At 41.9% G+C, this 17,797-nt stretch overlaps 1 protein-coding gene across 2 annotated transcripts in view; it reads right to left on the reverse strand.

Annotated features, from left to right (window-relative positions):
• Positions 1-2,874: 2,874 nt before the first annotated feature.
• Positions 2,875-17,797, reverse strand: part of BEND4 (BEN domain containing 4) — a 29,693-nt gene continuing 14,770 nt past the window's right edge. Inside the window, exons 3-5 of one of the 2 annotated variants that reach the window (XM_055700736.1) lie at positions 10,642-10,733; positions 6,444-6,613; positions 2,875-3,106 (exon numbers count right to left, since the gene is read on the reverse strand). In XM_055700736.1, coding sequence (XP_055556711.1) covers positions 3,097-3,106; positions 6,444-6,613; positions 10,642-10,733 — 272 coding nt within the window. In that variant the 3' untranslated portion in view covers positions 2,875-3,096. Of the gene's footprint in view, positions 3,107-6,372; positions 6,614-10,641; positions 10,734-17,797 lie in introns of both variants that reach the window. The other variant, XM_055700728.1, reaches the window with a different exon arrangement.

The following is a 17,797-nucleotide window of genomic DNA, read 5'->3' on the forward strand; positions in this document are numbered from 1 at the left end:
TCTATTACTTCAGGTCCCATGCTATTATACCTAACATCTTGCAGGCATGTAGACACTTCAATGTGAATGAATTTATAATGCTTCATGAACGAATATAATCGGAGTAAGCTGTTGTGAACGGTTTGGGTTTTTTGTTTTTAAAATGGTGGGTCAAGAGTCGAGTGGCCACGATGGATACAAAGACAACTGAGAAAAGTTGTCATACTCCATTATTTTAAAAGGAAACATGAACCAAAAAAAATGAGCTGGTGTCTGCTAATGCCTGTCTGTGACTACCGATTCATGTCACTGGCCAGTGCATGCAAGCAACTGAGGGCAAAACTTTGTTTGTAAAGAAAGGTCCAAACCTGCAAAGCCATTTCTACTGCCAGAGTGGCTTTCAGGATGAAGCACTATACATTTGGTTACTTTGCACAATATGAGAGCAGAGGATTGAGTGGTTCCAGGACGCTGGCTACATTTTTTACACTAAAAAATAAAGCTAGGCTTACTAGTTATTTCAGCAAATCTTTAGGTTATTAAGTGAGAGAGGTCTGTCCAGTCCAGTAATTCGTTCTGCGACTGTTAAAAATGAAGCGTTTGTATTTTTAACCTCATACAATTAACCATTTGAAAGGAAACCATCACAATGTTTACAAAAATACAGCATGATACATATCGCCGTGGACAAATTTACAGTATAATGTTGACTCACACGTTCTGACATGTTTTACCAAGTAGTTCTGGCAAGTGTCACCACATTAAACATAGACCAGCAAGACTTACACCATCTGAGCAATGTAACATCTTCTATTACAGTTCTTTTAAAAAAAGTGTAAGTTCAACACTGAAAAGCTACTGTAGGATAGCTGTACCGTGACATTTCTATACACCGAGTTTCTCCTCCAGAGGCCACCATGCACCGTTGACAGCTCAAAGAAAGTCATCTCCTGCCCCTGGTGAGGGATGCTCTCCCAAACCCCTCGGCCTGGTGCGTGCAGCGTGACTAAACTGCTTGTTCCCTTTCAGAAAACATCTGAGTTACGCTGGGGCAAGTGAGTGCCTTCCAACCCCCTTGTAAAAGTCACCACAAATAAAGTTAATTGAGAGGTATCGGACATTTAAGGGCCTAAAGCACATCCCAGCCGAGCAAGGTCCCCTCTACAGCGGTGCACGGTGACCCTATGTCCCGAGACGTCCTGCCGGCCGGCTGTGAGGGACGGGTCACAACCGCAGGCAAAGAGGTGGCAAACGGTGGGAAGAGACTATCGGGTGGGTGAGCTGAGCCCCGGGGGGCTGCCTCAGTCCTCCATCCGCCATCAGGCCGGAGCGAAGGGAGCGCTTTGCCCCAGAGGGCCCTTCCCGAGCTTTGAGGAAGGGGCCAGGTGCCTCCTGCCCTGCCCGGTGCGCGGGGAGGCCGTCGGGAAGGAGAAGGGTAAAAGGAGCAATTAGTAGCTTCTCTCGTCGCTTGCACAAGGTGGTTAGGAAAGCTGGGGAGTATGAGACACACGTTCAGGAGAGCCAACGCTGATGAGGTAGCACTAAGGATGGTCAAAAGCAAAGTGAACTTTCTTCCCAAAAAGCAGTTCCCTGTATGGGCCAGTGGGGAAACGTGGCCTCGAGGAGAGCTGGTTCGGGCTGCGAAGGGCACCAGCACTGGCCTGAGCAACCGGACAAGGGAAAGGAGATGGAAACACCCTGACACGGGAAGGAAAGGGTATCGTTTCTTTGGCATTGTATAATTTCTGCAGTGCATCAATTTGGAGGGACAGTGGACTCCCAAGCCTTTAAAATTAAAGGTTTTCAGTGGACTGATTTGTTGTGGGGTTTTTTTTGTGTTTTTTTTTTTTTTTTCAATTTGGTATCTGCTTCCGATGTTGTATGCTCTAGTACAATTCTGCTCTAGTACAGCTCTTTTCTTACAGCTCTCAGCCTGGACCCCAGGTTTAACTACAACACAAGTTGTAAGTTGGCTTTTCTTACCCAGCTCCTCCCTGAATGGAACACTGAGCATCTGACTGTTAAGACCAGCACGCTGCCTCATTTATTTCAAGGAACGGATATAAAACACAAATGAAAGCAAAACCAAGAAAAGGCAATTTAAAGCCTCTAAAGCTACATAATATGGCTGTAGAATAGGAACAGACAAAGCAAAACCTGTCTTCTGAAATGGCAATTTGTTTTTAGCAATCTTATTTTAATGAAAACTGTCATGATCAACTCTAATCCCCTATAAATCTAGATAAATACAGTGTCTATCTGTTATACAAAGCAATTTTTATCTATTAGAAGTGCCTGTTATTGTTCTGGGTCTTTGAAGGATTCTGCTGTTGACAAGTGCTGCTGTTTTACCCGGGAAGCTTAATTTCCTTGGCAGCTGGCTAAAGGAAGTCCCTGAATTTTCCATCTTGTGTGGTATTTTAAGGTAGCATCTATAATTACATTATTTTCTGTTAGGAAATGGGAGACTGCTTTTTTTTTTAGTAAGTGTGCAGAGTTGTTCTTACATCTCCTACACAGGGAAAGCAAAGGGTACCCAGCTGTCCTGTGTCCAGACCTGGGCTTGTTAGCAATAGGCAGATGAGATAGTAGCTCCTGTTTCTTTTGACATTTTCATAGTTTTTAAATTACCTTTCCTCTGGAACTAGATGAAATGAACTGCAATTTCCCTTTGAGGGTGCTATGAAGGATTTGGAAATAATAGGCACTGAGAAGTCCCATAGAGCAGGTCTTGAAATGTATTTCTTTCAGTTAACTGGGACATGGTAGGATGGAGAAGCTGAAATGTAGGCAGTATGTGTTCAAACATGCTTTGGACTCTTAAATGACAGCAGGATAAGTATGTTTAACAAACAGTCTCTCCTAAATTAAGTGGTTGCTACTGTTGTATGAGGTTCTTCTCACTGCCATCAATCAGCAGATCCATCTTGCATACCTCTATTGAAGACTTCATCCTGTGATCCTGGATGGTCAGTCCCTTCGTAATACGAGTTCCCATTGTGAAGAAAAGTCCCCACTGCACGCCCTTGACGAGCATGTCCTACTGCGTCACTGAATACCTTGTTTATTTGCTCTTCGGATGGCATCCACCAGTCCGGGTTGGAAGTACAATGCATCCTAATGAATTCTGCAGGAAAACATGCAAGGATAAAAACCAACTTGGTTTTGTAGCATCCGTTATCGCCCAGGTGTCAAAAGCTCATGGGAAATAAGAAAGGGGGCATTACTGCTCTATTTAGGCAGAAGTAAAGCCTTATGGGGATGCCATGATAATGCCACTCGGACCTATTTTATTTCTGTACAAGTGTGTTTCTCCACATGCACTGTATATTCTTATACCTGAGCTAAATATGTGACGCATGGGATCTGGAGATAAAATCCCTTCTTGTGGAAATAAAAAGAACTAACTTGAAGTGATGGTTGTAATTCAGCATGTGCAGTATGTGTGAAAGCTAGCATGAACCAGGATGTATTTCATTTGGAACCTGTTGTGTATTAATACCTTAAGGTGATTACTCTTGCGGGTCTTTATCGTCTCCCTCTGCTGGCTGCTTCAACATCTGCAGGCTTGCAGCTGCCCACAACCTGCTTGAAAATGTCACCACTGTCACTTCAGTTTGGTGCTCCTTCCCGTTTGGAATATCTTTCATTTTAAGTCCTGCTTCCTCCATCTTCCTGAATCTGACACCTATTCTTCAGAGACTAAATTTGCCTTAGAAATAGCTACGTGAGATGAGAGGGCTAATTTTGGGGAGCCTGGCGATATTTTTCAAGGCAGGAGAAAATGAATTGTACTGTATGTAATCGGGCTATTTAAGTAGCTGGTGCTTCCACATACAGCTATTTGTATGTGATGATTACATTTTTTTATAATTTCTTTTTTGGATTCTTTGACATGCAACATGCTAAACTTGCAGAAGGTGCCTTACCAATTCTGGAGTTAACTGCTAGACATAGCTCAAACAGATGTATTTGGACTTTGAAATGTCCAAATATGATTTTAAATGTGAAGGCACCTTATTAGATATATTGGATACGCTGTACCTCATATGGAAACTGAGCTTATTTATTCTGTAACATTAGTTATTTCCTCATTCAGTATTGTGTGTCCCAGGATGTTTTTAAATTCTGTTTTCTGCTGTTGACAAGCCAACAGCACAATACGTGGCGTAAGGTAACTTCATTACTGTCACCACATCTCGAGACCAGGGAATGCTGTGCTTCTGCATGAGTTCCTGTGCCTGGAAGGTATCTCATCTGTTGGACAATTAGGATGTGAGTTTTGCATAGCTCTTCCAGCAGTGTGTCTGCAAAAGTGATAGCTATCTCGGTTTTAAATTCATTTCCCTAGATATCCACACAGGCAACAGTAATTCCTACCTAGTTAAGTTCACGTGGGGCTCCACAGACTGGCGTTTTTCTCGGAGAAATGGTTACCACGTAAAGGAGTAATGCTAGAATTTAAGCATGCCAGGCTGTTTTAAAGCTGGTTCCAGACATCAGTCAATTGTAGGAGTATATTAAAAATGTTTACAGATGTTTAAACTACTCTGAGTGCAGGGAGAGAAGCAGTTCGTACTCCCTGCTATGGTGGGAAGGCAATAATTGGATGTGCTGAGAATTAGTCAGACACTTGTTACCTTGGCTTGCAAATGGGTAGGAGATAGCGGCCAACTCTTGGCTCTGTGGAGAAAGTTGTCATATTCCCACCCATGCATGAAAGCCCAAGGGAGAGCTGTCTACTCTGTTTTCTTAACTGGTTCTTAGATAATGAACGTTTTGGCTTCCTTGTCAAGCTTCTGAAAATTAAGGAAATTGGCCTTTCTCCTTCTCCCAGGGAGTGCTCCACTGGTTCTGTGTGCCCAGGACCCCAGGAAAGAGAGTGGCCATAAGCAAAAGTCCATCTACAGCTGGATTTACTGTTAAGTCTTGGTGGGAGGCAGGTGAAGAAAGGGAAAGAGAAGGGTATTAACGCTGCTTGTGCATACATTATTCAGAGAACTTTAAAGCCATTTAGTAAATGGTCAATGCACTTGTATTCAGCCTTCCATTTCCAGGGGAGCTTTAGGGACCCTGCATCTCATTCCAGGTCTCTGTGCAGCATGGTGTGCAACAGACTTGCCCTTCTATTAAGCTCTGATAGAGTACAAGGTCTGGTAGAGTATCATATAACAGGTCAACTGGTTCCTTTGTAGTAAAAACCCAGCATCTGCCTAATTTGGCTGTATGTAAAATCTGAGTTCGTTACCTGGTTACGCCAATATACCCCAACTACAAGTCTTATCTACTTGGCCTTGTTGGATTCTTCTATCCTAGACGGGAAGAGGCTCGATCTGGTGTACATAACCACTTTGGAATCCAGTTGGATGATTAAAGATATTTTTATCACTGACTGACCATAATACACCTTTTAACACTGCATCGATTAGTAAAACGTTCTTGAAATCAGTTCAACCAAAGTTTTGTCTATGTGTTCACAAAATGCTACAAAAAGTTAACTGTGAGTTTATTAACGAAATGATAAGCATATGCATCTATAAAATGCAGATGCTGATACTACAAACATGTTTTTAATTGGGCTCTAAAAAGTCCTGGTTTGTTTGTTTCATTACAAAGCCCAGTACCAGGCCTTTCGAACAATTTTAGGAAACCAAAGTATGAACTGCCACAACAGATAATTCTTCTCAGTCTGGACCCTTTCTCTGTATTATCCAACATACTCGCTCTCTGACACCGTGAAATGCTTGCAAAATTCCCCCTCCTCATCAGGCTAAACATAGGGGAAAGTTGTCCCCTAACTTTTTTCAGTCAATGTTGCATCACTGCTCCAGAAAAAGTTAAATCCTTGACAACGCATTTGCACACACTTTGTATGTCATTAACTTGTAGATGTTCTTGGCCCTACAAAATGTTCAAACCTATTCTGAAACTTGGTTAGCTTTTAACTCCAATGATGCACTGTAGCCTTGAGTGCCATATACCTACTACACATTAGGCTATAAGTATTCCCTGGTTAATTCTGCTGTACATCAGTGTTAAAGAATGCCCTGTAGTTTATTATAAAAGGGTGTCATCAGAGTTGTCTGATTTTTCCTTGTTTGCTGCTTCAAGTATATCAGTGTCATGTGCCCTCGTATTTGTCTCCTCTCTTAAATAAGCAGCCCTGTTTTTCCCATTTAAAAAAACCAAAAGCACATATATAATACATACATACACACATATATATGTATGTATATAAAAAAAAAGAAAAGCGGAGGGTTTCTGGCTGCTTTTCACCCGCCTGTGAAACCCCTTCTAGTTCTGCAACTGTCAGCCAAACGCTTCTACTGAGCCAGAGCCAATGTGGTGAAATGAGATCACATAAGGTGGACACTGAGCGAAAAGATGCAGTACCTCTGAGACATGTTACTTTTACTGGATCCAGAGGACGTCTTTCAGGACCTGTCTCTCCTGACTGCACTGACCTTTTCCTTTTTCCAAGGCCGCATGAGTACTTAAGCTCATCGGTTGTGAAAACAAATCTGATGAGATAGCGAAGGAGCCGTCGTCCATCTTTCTTGGAAGAATTTACAGCCTCATCCCACTGTTTACTAGTAATGTAGACAGGGTAGTTGTTCAGCAACTGCTTGCTCCCCTGAAAAAGTGAAATATTTCTATTGTGATTTTACAAGGCAAATAAGTAAAGATGTCAGTTGCAATAAAAAATATGCTTTTTAACTAGCTGCGATACTGACAGCGAAACACATCCTGAAGTGAACACACAACATAATTGCTCTTACTGAGAATGAGTACTTTTAAAATTACATTTCCAATTTCTAGAACATGAATTTGGTGAGGTGCAAGGAATACGTTTTGAGAGGTGGCTATTGGTAATTTCCACTTTAACAGCAGGTTAAGAAAAAGTAAAGAATCAGTGACTGGGCATACTATTTAGTATAACCTTTCTTCTTAATCTCTTAAAATGCATAAAAAGGGTCTTTGAAGAGCGTGATCAAATGGATCACTTCATCGCAGCTGACAGTTTACTTCAGAGGTGACTCTTTTGGTCTATTTTTGTAAGAAATTTATTAATTCTGTAGAACACACCTGAAACTTGACAGCAGTTATGTTACTGTGAAAAATATAAAGAAAATAAATAAAGGAACTATGAAAACTAAAAGCTTCGTTATTATTAATGAATGCCGTATTAACTCAAATTATAGCTTTACGGAGATGCCACCATGTCAGGTGGAAAGAAATTTTGCTTTTAACCTTCATCATTTGTGTGCTTCAATATTCCAACACTAAATTAATGCCGTGGGACTAATTATGGGGATTCCTGTAATCCACACACATTTATAAGCCCTCTTTCGTCGATTGTACCTAAATTGTACTTAATTCTTGTTGCCCATAAAATGCCATAGTTCAGGATTACCCAATTAATGTAAGATGGTACTGTTAATATAGCTGAAATAACTGAAGTACACAAAAAACCCAAACCACACCCTTCTAGAGACTCACTCACTTTTACAGCTACTCTTTTTTTATTACAACACATAAATCTGGAGGCCCAATTAGTAAAATCTTTGTATAGCCTCCAGCTTAGATAGGAGGTCACAGCGAACTAGAGAAACAAGGGTCTGATGTTCAACAGAGGCAATCAGCCGCATGCTGCACTGGTAGGCAAATGTTGTAAAGTCCTCCTCCTCACTTCCAGATCTTCGATATCTCAAAACTATTTTAAGGACTACCCTTGCCTCCTTTCATATGTTTATTATAGCATCCTGCGAGACAGCTTGGGAGCATCTTTCCTCATGTTGCATCTTTGCTCATGTTTTTCCTCAGGTATTTGCTTTTAATTTTTTTTGCAAGTTAGATAAATACATGGAAGGTTTAATTTAGTGAAGACTGATCAGGGGGTCATTAGAGAATCTGTATGGTTTAGGATACCACTACCTCCCAGGGGGGGTTAGCATCACTGGGAGCTGAGCCTATGTGACTACTTGTTCCCTGTGGTGCAAATTGTTGGCACAGACAGCTACAAGCAAATCCAAAGCTCTGCAAAGGAAGCCAAAATATAAAGGAAGAGATGGGCTTTGTCTGAGGCACCCCTCCCCTCCCCCTGAAACATCTCAACTCTTCCTTCCCTCTGCAGCTTGTAAATCCAAGTTTGTAATCCCTAAGAAAAAGACCTTTCGCCTATAGTTCAACTCTGTTACCATCCGAGACTTTCTCTTTGCGCTTCACTTGTCTCCTCCTACCGCTGCAACAGGGCAGCAGTCAATGCCTCCCCCTCCACTCACGCTACAAGAAGCTGCTTGAATTTTTGCTAGGTACACACACCCCGGGAAACCTGTAGTGTGTCTGAGGAGCTCTGCCATGGAAAGAACATTACCCTCCATCCAGTCCAGCTCCTCAGACTCTGCCAACGAGGTGAAGGGACAGGGGAAGGAGGAAGAGCCAGGGTGCAGCAAGGAAAGCCCTTTGGGGGTATTATACTCTTCTGCTGAAGTGGCTGTGACCACTCCCTCTCAGGGGGAGCTGCCACTGGCATTTCCCTGGCTTGTTCCACCACAGAGGTAACGCACAGGACCATCTGACACCCCCACATTGCTACTTATTATTTTCAGCATCTAGAGCCACATCCCTTTTATATAAAGCGAATTACTTTCCTACCTTAAGTTTCTGAAACCTATTTTTTTCCCTATTGAAAAAACTTTAGTGAAGCAAGAACCCTCCTTACTGATACCAGCACCAAGTAAGTACGAGCTGCAGCTAACTCTGTAGGCACTGCTTCGCTTTTAAGGCCTGGCAGGCAAAAGCAATGCCATGCAAGCCGTAAGGGTCAGGCTCCAGCCTTGCTCATGTGCGTTAGGTCAGATGCTCCTGTGTGCCTTTGCTAAGCAGCAAGCTATCCCAGAAGCTACCTCTGTGTTTAAATGTATTGCACTGATGGAAATATGGAAATAGGGTGCAGAAAAGCCTAACATCTTAATTTCATGAGAGCTCACATTACTATTGAGGAGAAGGTAATAAATTTTGTGTAACTTCCTCAGCCCCAATTTTATTATACTTCTTATTCCCCCTGAAATTTAGGATATTTTTCCTTATTCTTCTCCAAAGGCATGATATAGAGTTATGCTACTTTGTTAAACAATTACTGGGTTCCTGCTACAGATATACTTTCATTACTTTCTCTGAAAGTAAAGCACTTCTGGGCAAAAGATTCTCGGTAAATGTATGATGCAGTTTGCTGTGTCCAGCAGTCATTAAACTAAAACAAACAGAAAACCTTCCAGAAATGAAATAAGCAGACCCTGAAGGAAGAACCAAAGTACAAATGCGTTCATGCTTGTATTTGTACATGATTAAGCTTATGAATAAAAGATTAGCATCTATGTGTTTAATTGAATAAAAAATTCTGTCACATCATGACAAGCTATTCCATGTGGGATGTTACAGAACAGCCTCGGTTTTTACAGTGCTTGAAAATTTTAGTTAAGCAAAAGAACATTAAAAAAAGGAAAATGGATTCTTGGAATATATTTGAGTGATAACAGCTAATGATACATATAAATATAACTATATATATGTACATTGTAATTTCCACAGGATAAAACTGAATGGAGGAGCAATGTGATGCACAGCCTGAACTGCTGCAAAGCATCTTCAGTAAAACTACGGTAAGTTGGACTACATGAGGCTTGCACCACACATATTTGTACACAGGAAGGTCAGATTAAACATAAGACTTCCCTCTTCTGATTTTGTTTGTGTGAATAATGGGTAATGACAAATATACACTACATATACAAAAACATGCATAGCAAGAAACTCAAATACAGACACTCCAAACTAGAAAAGTCTCAGCAAAACCCACTTAATTTGAAGCATTTTTACAAGCCTGGGTAGAAACACACTGGAGCAAAATTAACATGAGTCACACTACAATTGATCATAGATAAATCTATACATCTACTTTCTAGAGAAGGGGAGGTCTTAAAATTTCCTGCTTTTTCACTGCAGCGCTTTTACACAGATCATAACTACAAAAATCCCCAAACTCTGTATCAAGTATAAAATTGTCAAACCTCAACATTTTGTTTGGGATGCTTTCTGTAAAGCACGAGCATTCCAAAGACTTGCAGAAGTCTATATTTGGGTCTATTTGCAAAACGAAGGAAACTTATATCTTAGTGTTAACCATCTCAGGACTGCATTAGAGCTATACTAACTCTATACATATGCATGTCCGAGTCCATACATGACATGTTGGTGCCTCCATACGTGGGCTGCAGCCCCTGCGCACTGGGCAGCTGCTGCGTGCAGCCACCGTCAATCACCCTGCTACAGTTTTCACCAGGCTAGCCCTAGCCTAGATACTACCCATAAAAGTGATGCTTCTGAGGAAAGGCGAGAGAAAAATTAACCAAAACAAGGAAAGTGCAGCTGGTGCGGATGGAGGGGGTTATGCACTGCTCAATAAAGTCATCTTAGATTATGCTAGTGATGAGTCTCCTCCATTTGGGGGATTACTGTATCTAAGAATGACAGTTTAATAACAGATTTTACATATTTTTACTACTAAATGTATTCTTCCACCACCTACTGATTTATTTGCCTACAGGTTTTCAATGAATTGTCAAACATAAAGAGATGTAGCTTGTCTTCACTGTATACTACCTCAGTCGGATGGTCTGTTGGCTGTGGTACCATAAGCTGGTTGTGATGCTGAAGTACAGTCTTCAAATAATCTAAAACAGTCTGGCAGGGCACTGCATGAAACAAATTGCAATTACTGTATATTAGCTATCTAGCACAAAATACAAGAACAATATTAAATCAAGCAGTGTTCTTCAGGATCTGTTTTGTATGTCTGTGAGATTTATTTCAAATAGGAAATACCTCTCATTTTGATTTGTGCAGACATGTCATTCAATAAATATACAACAGATGCTGTATTTCCTATGTTGAGATCTCTGACATTGCTTTTATTTTCTGCCCACTAGTTTCCAAGAGTTTTTTTCCTAGTTTGAAATTATAATTATTACAATACAAATTAGGTCAGCAGTAATGATAATAAGAAAAAAAATCTGTAAATACTGTAAATAGCCCAAACCCCACAAAGAAGAAAACATTTCTTGGACCTAAATCATGCACTGATTAACATGTAAATATGGTCAAATGTTTTTGAAACTACAGTCTGATTAACTATACTGAACAGATTTAATGATTCATATACTTTAATTTCTTTTCCCTCCCTCCTCCCAAATTTGTTATAAAACTAGGTGTTAGGCAAATGGCTTTATTTCTTTTTCCCTCATCCTCCCCCCTTTCTATTCCCAGCACTCTCATCCATTTCAGTAGTGGTACCAACATCCTATTCCCTTCTGCTGAGGTGATAGGTTAATTAGGGATGATTCAATTACGGGTCTCTCTTAAGCAGATGCTGCCACGTCCCTGATTAACTCTGGAGTATTTTTGAGATACAGTGCTTTTCTCCTGAGCCTGAAACACCGTAGGAGAATTAAACAGATATTAACCCAACATTATGACTGACTTGTGCAAAATTAAATAAGCATCATTTTTAAGGTACCTTATCACTCTCACATTTCATACCGGTGGTGTGTCTAAAATATTCAGAGATAATCATAGCTGCAACTAAAAATCCAGAAAAAAATACTTCAGTGTTCCTTCTTTTTTTTTTTTAATTTTATTATTTCTTGGCATTCAGCCTTTACACCTGGAAAAATGTGGTGTTCTGGGCTTTGTCTTTAAGCTGGCAATCTAAAAGCAAGCGCTGAAATCAGTGAGAATGTCTCAAGGTAGGATCTGCAGGTATTTTGCACTCCTTCCTGGGCATTCACACTGTGCAGTAACTACACCCTTGTCTAGGCAGCCAGGGTGCAAAACACCTTTACACTGTGCAAAACAGACTCTTTATTAAGAGCAAAGTGGCGTTACACCCAGCAGTCTGCATACAGAAGTCACTCAAAATGCCGTGTATGAATAATAAACTCCAATGCCTTTTCACTCCACACTGACTTGCCTGTAAAGAGGACCCATCGCTGTTGTTTACTCCTGTTTCCTTTGATACGTCACACATTGCCATAGGAGGTTAGGAAGTTAAGCACTAGGCAAAAGTTAGCATTTCAAGCGACTTGTACCTGTTTCATTTCTCCAGTGCCTTCACCGCCTATTGCTAGACCAGGGCAGGGTCTCGGTAGCGCAGTTGCTACATAGTGACGCTGCCATATGAGCACCAGGGCCTGGATGCTTTTTTTTTTCTTGTAGGAAAAAAAGCACTTTAAGTGTCATTGGATAGTTTCTGAAAAAGTCAAAAGGGCAGTCAGACTTAACAGTCCTACCAACATGTTCTGTGGCCTTCCTGTGATGAGTTGCCCTGTACTTAGCGTATAGCAGCAATCAAAAATTCAATAAAAGATCTTGCGTGGAATAAAGGAGAAAAGTAACAACATATAACATTTTAGTACACTGGATATTTGTAAGAAGGGGTGGCAAAAAAAGGATTTGACTCCCCCTCTCCCGCCATTTTTGTATACAGGAAATCATGTGGGAAAAAGAAATGATTACACACGCTCCCCCCCCCCCCCGCCATGTAAGGTAAGATTGAAGGGCAAGATTGTATTTGGAGACCCTTTCCTTAAACTCCACATGTGTTTGCTGTCTGGCATGCCTAAGACGAAGATTAAACTAAGAACAGAGTTTACTCTCTGATTAAGTAGGCGCCCAAGAAAGAGGCACAGCGATGATCATGCAGGCTTGCTGCCCTGAGCAGTGTCAGAAACCCTGTGACAAGGTCAGCAAAACCTCCCACCTGCATGGAAAGTATCGTGGGCAACCAGCATCTCCTGTGAGACCCCCACATCTCCTGCAAGGTAACAGGAAGGATGGACGAGCCTATGACGGATGGCTGTACTACTGCCTGAAAGATGCACGATACTTGAACTTGGAGGAGAGTTGAGTGACAGTTGGGAAATCAGAGATACTTATGAAGTATCCTTTTCCTGCCCTGTCTAAATGTGTCACTTTTTGTTTAGCAAGTTCACTGATGTCCCAGTTGCCAAAGCATCCGCAGTACCTGGAAGCTTTAGACTTCTTTGGGCCCTTGAAGCTGTGCTCAAAACAGTCTTGAAGTTTGCACTTGCTTTTCTGGTTATCTCTATTAGCAAAAGTCCCTGGTGACAACCTGATGGCTCTCAGCCATACTTGGTAATATTACCTGTAATTATGTGGAACAACGTGGGGCCTGAAAGTGAACAGAATATAATGCATCAAAAATTTCTAATTTTTAGGAGCTGATCTCACAGCTGGATGGTATTTTACCCACAGTAAGTAATTTCACTGCAGGCTATCCAAAGATGTATTTACCCATGTTCTTTCAAAGCGATGGGGCACAAGTGAGAAGACACAGAAAATGGTTTAACCTGTTGTGTCCCTGGCAGATGAAGTACAGCTCTATTTCACCTGTATTCTGCTGATGAAATGCTTTCTCATTACCAGTGAGAAATACAAAGCTGCTAAAAGCTGGCTGATGCTCATAAAAATTTCTGTCTTCATAAAAGCAGTAATGTTTCTAGCACAAAATTGTATGATTTAGTTATCATTCTAGTGACTGGAGGATTCTGAGCATTTCTGACTTGTAAAGCTATCGTACATCACGGTCTGCTGTTGGTACAAATAAGCTCAGTCTGTTCAAACACCAGATGCTACTTGCAAAGCCACGGCTTCTTCGGCTGCTGCGTTAATCGAAGCCTAAAGGAAGCCACAAAGAGGGCAGCACGAGGCTGAGAGTCAAAGCTTTGGTTTTGCTTTTGCGTCCCTCTTATGGCTCTGCAAATATTCTCTTTGCTGAGAGATGACAGGAAGTTTTTCCTCCAAACCCTGCAGCAAATGTAACATTCTAAGAGCCTGCGCCTCCCAGCTGTGAGGACGAATAATCACTTAAACCTAATAGCTTATTTATTTTGTATTTCTTTGAATTTCATGCGATCTCTAGGGAGTTAACAAGATCATAACCCTGAGAGCTGATGCTCTGCATGCTTATGCACGTATCCACTGTCACCGGCATCACCAACAGGGATCTGTGCCTACTGTAACCAAGGGAAAGACACTGATGTCGAAATAACACTTCTTACGATATAGTAGAAAGTCTGCAGGGAGGCAGTAATTTTCCTGCCCATTAGCAAGAAGTTTCCACAGCCTTTACCTTCTGAAAGTGCCAGTGTCTCAGAAAAGATACTGGAAGTGCCAAGGTAACCGGGCCTGCAGCGAGTGAAGAGTGAGATCTTTGTGGGAGCTAAAGGGTGAGGAGGAGCGCGACCGGGGACCCGAGCGTGCTGGGGAAGGCTGGCTTTGCCAAGATGCTAAGCAGGACACGCGTAAGAGGCGGCAGGTCTTTGTTGTTTATTGATCCCAGTTTTAAGGCTTCATTGTTATTCTAGGCATCTGTATGCTGTAACAAGTGCTTCTTTGGCTTGACACAGCTTTCTTTGCGGAGTATCCTAATTTCTATTAAATAGCTGAATAGTGTGGTGGCCACCGACTGTGCCAACGACAAAAGCTGGGCTGTGATCTCCGAGTCTGGCCTGCTACACAGCACAGCAACTTCCCAGACTAAATCCTTTTTGCACCAGACAGCATCGGCAAGTACAACACAGTACAACCCAAGCCGTCACCTCCCAGCGATGCAGCTTCTACCCACGGCTTGTTGTTATGGCATGTGTTATTTCACCCTCAGGAACACACACCTTATTTCAAGTCCGCATTTTGGTTTCCTTCAGTGGGGTTTTGTAAAGTCTTTGGAAAAGAAATGGAAAATGCCTGTTACCTGTTATGTACCTATAGTTAGTGGTGAAGTAATTTCTCTGTCTTGTCTTTGCTAAGCTCAACACTGACCTTCCCGACACGCTGGGCTCTGGCTAAAAGCAACAGTCCCTACACCTACTTAGGTGTCCGTGCATCTGAAGACCACACCAGCCCTTTTGGCTGCACTGTGCATCAATACTTGGCCAGAAAGCCATCATGTCCTCCAAAAGCTTTTCTAAGTGTCCATTTCTCAGGGGCTGAAACCAAGTAAAGCTTCTCTGTGCCTCAACACATAGTAATGCTACACCATGTTTGACCAAGTCTCACCTCTCATCTTGCTCACTCACTGCCACCTCTGCACCACTTGCAAGCTGTGAGCAATGACTGTATGCTACCTTTCACCGATGACAGTATTAAAAACATGGGCTGTGAAGAGTTTCAGAAAGAATCCCTCCAGAAATTCAGCTGCACTATGGCAATTTCCTGAACACAAATATATTTGCATTTTTTAAATCACTTTTTGTAATATGTTATGTAACACCCTGAGTATCTGCAATACCCTCAGCAAGCCAAACTTTTAATCTTATCAAAACCATAATTTGGCAAGATGTTGCTTGGAACAAACTCCATTATTCTCTTCTAGTAATCTATTAATTGAAGCCAGTATCAGCTGTGCAATTAAGTTTGTCTGGGCTCAGTATCAGGCCAATGAGCCTACAATCATCCAGGACATCTCGCGTATCCTTATAAAAACAAATAAAAATCATATAGTATTTGCATCTTTCAGTCTTCTGGAGCACCCCAAATATTCCAAAACATAAAAGAACGAGTCAGAGTCCTCTTTGTCCACCTTCATTTTTCTTTTAGCTCCTGAAGTGAGTTGTCAAAATCTCATGATTTTGAAAACACTGTGCTTTGGTAGCAGCTGCCTAATGCTTCTGGTAATAATTTGATGTGCACTTAGGGATGAAAAGCTGGTGTGCCCAAGCAGCTACTGCTCCGGGTGGCCTGTGCTGCAGCTCCCCTGGCGATGCCAGTCTCCGAAAGAGCTACTCCTGACTCCACTCTTGAACTGCTCCGTCTTACAACCTCTGCTCGAACCAGCATCTCTTTATCATTTCTAAAAGGGCTGGCAATTCTGGTGCTAACAAGCTCTCCAGTTGTCCCGACACCAGGAGGGCAAACAGCTGAGGTTGCAGTCCCACCTGAAGCTCCTGTTGAGTGTGTGCTAACACCCAGAGTTACAGTGGAAATGGAAAATACTTCCATCTGCTTACCATCGTCATCATATCAGTGTGACTGCATGGGATTATTCTTGGCAAGTACCAGAACAGAAATACCCAATGAGCAGTTCCATATTATTGACAAACCCTACTACTTCCACCTGGTAGTTGCCCGATACTGTTATTAGGATGCCATATTCTCCCTTTAACTTCCTTCCTGAACACAGCACTCCAGTGTTAATTTTAATTATTAAATTTCCATTGATCCTAACCCCTGATTTTTACTCATCACCATCAACTTTCCCTCTGCTCCGCTTGTTATACTTCTGTTCCTTTGCCTTCCCTCTAAGCTGGTTGTTTCTGTAACCAGCATGAACCTCTTCCTCCTAGATAGTCTTCTGGGGCCTTCAACAACATACTTCTAATGTTTCCAAGTTACCACCAGCTCCTTTTTTTTTAACCTTTGGCTCTAATAATTGTTTTGAACTTTTTATGAAGTGCCAAGAACTTCTCCATTACTAGTCTGGGCTGAGTTTTTGCTCATTGTAGGTGTTATCGGGCTACAATCACTTGTACTGGTGTCTGTCAAAATGAGTGCTCTCATTTATCCTCCCCAGAATGTGGCCTCCTGTGTAACACACTCCAGGGCAGTTTGTACTGCCAAAGCACAGCACTAGGAAGAGATACTTGGGCTCTGCTGTAAATAAGGCGTATCTCCAATGTAAATAACTGATATATCCAACCTCTCCCAAAGCATCAGATAGCCCTAGCAAGAAGGGATGGCTCACCTCCAGCTTGGCTGTGTGTCTCCCCACAGCGGCCTCAGCCCCACAGGCAGACAGTAAGAAATCTGATTATTCTGTTCATTAATGAGATTTTGTGATGTGTAGCCGACACTGGCTAGTATTTCTCCTGGTGGTCTGCACAGCAGCAGATGAATCCCTTAGCACTCAAGGCCATTTACTTCTGACTTGCCAGCGAGGAGGAGAATTGGGAAGGGTGTACGTCTACATCCACCCCACTCTGATCAGCAGCTGTTAGTTAAGAGTGGCTCAGAACTGCAACACGTCCTCCTTCATTCGACCTTGAGCAATGCTTCACTCTGAGTTCATTGCAGGGCATTTCTAAATTGATGCTTGACTGTCAAAAAGATGTAACAAATGATAGGGAACCTGCTGACGAACTACATGGCAGTATGAATTTCTTGTAGCATTAACGGAGATGCCTTCTCTGCCTGAGATTTGGACAAGTGTGCAGTATAACATGGCTTGGATTATTTTAGCTCATACACTAATTTATTTTAAGCGTCAGCTGAAAGCCAGTGAGAAGTTGCATGGACGGGCTGCAAAGACAAGTTGTTGGGGTACCATGAGCTGGAAAAAGAGTGAGGGGCAAGGAGAGATGAGGGTTAGCAAAGAGGAATTGATCTCAGTACTCAAGACCCTACAAATCTGGATGCTTTAACTGGATGGCAAAACAAAACCAGCACCCATTTGTAGTGAGAGCAGCCAGCAGAAATCAGAAGAACCGTCATTACATGCAGAAAGGTGTTAAAGATTGGCTAAACTGACCTACGTGCCTGCCAAAAGCAAGGAAGGGAGAAAAAATTACAGCAAATATCCCATTACTTTTAAAATTCCTCTCAGTTGTGTTTTCTAGGTGGAGTGGAAAACTACTCAACTTCTGTTAATCTGCATCTGAAAAGCCATTGTATTTCTTTCAATTTTCTTTTACAAAAATATTTCTCCCAGAAAGAAGAAAACATGTGCCCCTTGCATACGCCCCTG

Source organism: Falco cherrug, chromosome 1 (genome assembly GCF_023634085.1).
Source record: "Falco cherrug isolate bFalChe1 chromosome 1, bFalChe1.pri, whole genome shotgun sequence".
NCBI lineage: Eukaryota > Metazoa > Chordata > Aves > Falconiformes > Falconidae > Falco > Falco cherrug.